The sequence below is a fragment of the Populus alba genome, chromosome 1, assembly GCF_005239225.2.
Source record: "Populus alba chromosome 1, ASM523922v2, whole genome shotgun sequence".
NCBI lineage: Eukaryota > Viridiplantae > Streptophyta > Magnoliopsida > Malpighiales > Salicaceae > Populus > Populus alba.
In genome coordinates, this window is record NC_133284.1 from 15,713,103 (window position 1) to 15,716,786 (window position 3,684).

The following is a 3,684-nucleotide window of genomic DNA, read 5'->3' on the forward strand; positions in this document are numbered from 1 at the left end:
CAGCCATCGGCTGCCTGCGTTGAATGAAGTCGCTTTCAAAACATTTTCTTATTCTAAAGTTGATAGTAAATGCTCGAGTCTTCTTCTCTTTTTGAGGGAAGCTTCATTGTCTACGCTTTTGTTTACTTTTAAAAAATCAATCCCACTCCAAATTCCACTAATTCTTATTATTTATTTATTTTATGTTTTTGGAGGGGGGGGCTGTTAATTATTATTGATCGGTGAAGGAAGGTGCCGGATTTCGATATCAAGGTCCATCGGCTAGGCCAAACAATAAAATGGAAAGAAAAAGACGGCAAAGTTCCCAAAAGCATCTACTTGTCAAACTAGGACGACTGACTTTCAGTTAAATTAAAGATCCACCATCCTCCCATGTAAATTGTAATTGTAAGAATCAATAAGATTTTTATTATTATTATTTTAAATTAACTTTTTTATGATTTTGGATAGTTTTAATATATTTACGTGAAAAATAAATTTTAAAAAATAAAAAATATATATTATATAGATATATTTTTAAACAAAAAATACGTTAAAATAAACCATCACAACAATTACAACCAAAGCAAAGATGGGTAGCCATGCATGTAAGAAGTTTCGAAGGAAACTTTAAGCCGTGTTTATTTTAAAAAATAGAAACAGTTTTTATTTTTTATTTATTCTAAAAGGATTTCTTGATGGAAAATAAAGAGATTTTTTTATTAAATATAATTTTTAATTAAAAAAGGATTATGCTGGTTTACATTGAGAATAATAAAAAGAAAATGGATATTGATCCAGTTAAATCCTCATTTCTTTTATAAAGAAGAATTTCAAAACTTACCCTTTTTAGTTTTTTAATAGAGAGTTTCGAGAAATGGATAACATATTTTTTGAAAAGGATTTTAATTTTAAATTAATGATAATGAAGAAACATATGGTTTGTTCCAAACAAAATGACAGAAAATTAGAAGAAGAAGAAGAAAAAAAACAGTAGTAAATACCTACAGTCATTTGATTCAAGGAGCATCCGGAGCAAGAAGAAGCTGACTCACCTCTTGGCTGACAGTGAAAAACCACAAAAATTAACTGTCCATAACGAAGCTTGTGGGGTCAAGAGTTGCTTGAAAATGGGCCCACATGATTTTCTACTATTCGCTTACCAACTCTAAGCTTGTCGTCCTGGGAAATAGGGACAGCAGCAGTGCCAACTGACCAGTCAACAAGAAAAACACTCAGAATCTCAGAAGACACATGCTTTGCTTTGCTTTTCTCTGCTATAAATACCTGTAACCCCCTGCTACTTGTATCACCGCCAAGTCTTTCTTTACATCCAACACAAGCAAGCCCCCAAACAAGCAAAATGGAGACTTGGGTGTCCTATGCCTTTGCATGGCTCGCCACTGTATCCCTTATCCTGCTAGCCAGCCGTCTCCGCCGCCGCAAACTCAACCCACCACCTGGCCCAAAACCGTGGCCCATAATTGGAAACCTCAACCTCATAGGCGAACTCCCACACCGTTCCCTCCATGCCCTCTCCCAAAAATATGGCCCCCTTATGCAAGTCCAGTTTGGATCATTCCCAGTTGTTGTTGGCTCCTCCGTTGAAATGGCAAAAACCATCCTCAAAACCCATGATGTTATCTTCTCCGGCCGCCCCAAAACAGCTGCAGGCAAATACACCACCTATAATTACTCAGATATTACATGGTCTCCGTATGGACCTTACTGGCGTCAAGCGCGTAAAATGTGCTTAATGGAACTTTTTAGTGCTAAGCGCCTTGAGTCATACGAGTACATTCGTGTGGAGGAGTTGAAAGCACTCCTTAAAACTCTTCACAAATCAAGTGGCAGGCCTATTAATCTGAAAGATCACCTTACAGATGTGAGTCTTAATGTAATCAGCCGCATGGTGTTGGGAAAAAAATACACTGTTAAGAGTTCTGAAAATGAGAAGGAGATAGTGACACCAGAGGAGTTCAAGGAAATGCTTGATGAGTTGTTCTTGCTTAATGGGGTGTTGGATATCGGGGACTCAATCCCTTGGATTGCTTTCTTGGATCTGCAAGGGTACATTAAGAGAATGAAGGTTTTGTCCAAGAAGTTTGACAAGTTTATGGAGCATGTGTTGGATGAGCACGAAAGTAGGAGAAAGAGAGAAGACAAGAATTGGGAGCCCAAGGACATGGTCGACGTCCTTTTGCAGCTTGCTTCTGATCCTAATCTTGAGGTCAAGCTTGAAAGACATGGTGTCAAGGCATTTTCACAGGTACAGCGTTTATTTTCTAACTGTTGGTCTTTAATTACGTTGATTGACCCTACAATGCTTAGGTTAGTACAACGAAGAGGGAAACATGCCTCACTTGCACTAGTGTCTGTCTATCTTTATTCGTTGGTCACTTTCTTGATGATAGCGATGGACCCCAGCAATTTTAACAGCCATTAACAATATAAAATTCTTTAATTCTCAGGACTTGATTGCTGGTGGAACTGAGAGCTCTGCAGTGACCGTGGAATGGGCAATCTCAGAAATCTTGAGAAAGCCAGAGGTTTTTGAGAAAGCAACCGAAGAGCTGGATAGGGTAATTGGAAGAGAGAGATGGGTGGAGGAGAAAGACATGGTTAATTTGCCATATATATATGCCATCGCCAAGGAGGTTATGCGTTTGCACCCTGTGGCACCAATGTTAGTCCCTAGAGCAGCACGAGAGGATATCAACGTTAATGGTTACGACATTAAAAAAGGCTCTCGTGTCCTTGTTAATGTATGGACCATAGGAAGAGATCCCAAGGTCTGGGACAAGCCTGATGAATTTTGCCCTGAGAGATTCATTGGTAATTCTATTGATGTTAGAGGTCATGATTATGAGCTTCTGCCATTTGGAGCTGGAAGGAGGATGTGTCCTGGATATCCTTTAGGACTAAAGGTGATTCAAGCAACTCTGTCAAATCTTCTCCATGGATTTAAATGGAGATTACCTGATGGCGTGAGGAAGGAGGAACTGAGCATGGAGGAAATCTTCGGGCTCTCCACACCGAAGAAATACCCCCTTGTTGCCGTCGCCGAGCCCCGTCTTCCGGCTCATGTTTACCCCAAGTAACTTGTTTCCGGGATACCCACTTCAAATAATTGATGCTGGGGTTTCAATAATTTCGTTTTGTATTGCTGTGATCATAGTGTTATTGTGCTAGCTTTGTTGGCACTTTCATGGTAAAAGGTGTATTCCATTTGTACTTGCAATCCCTATCAATAATGTGTTTCCGTTGCTTATAATATTAATACACAGTCCTTTAATTTCCTCCTCTTACTTTCATTTCGAAGGCTAGAAATGGATTTGTGTTTGATGGGAAATAGATTTTGCCACCAGAACTGTACATCACATGAGGAAACAGAGCAGGCAGAAAGGTTGACACAGAGAAGCTCCAAGAATATGCCTAAAATTTATTTGACAACGCACGGAGCCAGGTGCAGTTGGGAGATAAACTCCGATCGATAAAGCCGTTCGTTTTTTCATTTCAAAATCATTTAAAATAAAAATTAAAAATTCAATTTGATCTCGAAATGCATAATTGAGAGACACACTACCATAAACATAAATATAAACAAATCGAGCGGTGAAAATAGAGGGTAATTAAGTAAGAATTCAAGCGACAAGCAAGTTGAAGAAGAATGCATGTAGATTTACTTAACTAGTCAGATTCTAG

The 3,684-nt window shown here is 38.7% G+C and overlaps 1 protein-coding gene across 1 annotated transcript; it reads left to right on the plus strand.

Annotated features, from left to right (window-relative positions):
• Positions 1 to 1,269: 1,269 nt before the first annotated feature.
• LOC118034837 (trimethyltridecatetraene synthase-like) lies at positions 1,270 to 3,285 on the plus strand. Its single transcript, XM_035040259.2, has 2 exons — positions 1,270 to 2,248; positions 2,451 to 3,285. Exons 1-2 carry the CDS (start codon positions 1,343 to 1,345, stop codon positions 3,078 to 3,080), a joined length of 1,536 nt encoding a protein of 511 aa, XP_034896150.1. The 5' UTR covers positions 1,270 to 1,342; the 3' UTR covers positions 3,081 to 3,285.
• The last annotated feature ends 399 nt before the right edge of the window (positions 3,286 to 3,684 follow it).

What these genes read in the sequence shown, in the direction of transcription:
- LOC118034837 (XM_035040259.2), top strand. Translation starts at nt 1,343, where the DNA reads ATGGAGACTTGGGTGTCCTATGCCTTTGCATGGCTCGCCACTGTATCC. An exon ending in GTGTCAAGGCATTTTCACAG is followed by an intron (nt 2,249 to 2,450) that starts GTACAGCGTTTA and finishes TTTAATTCTCAG; the next exon opens with GACTTGATTGCTGGTGGAAC.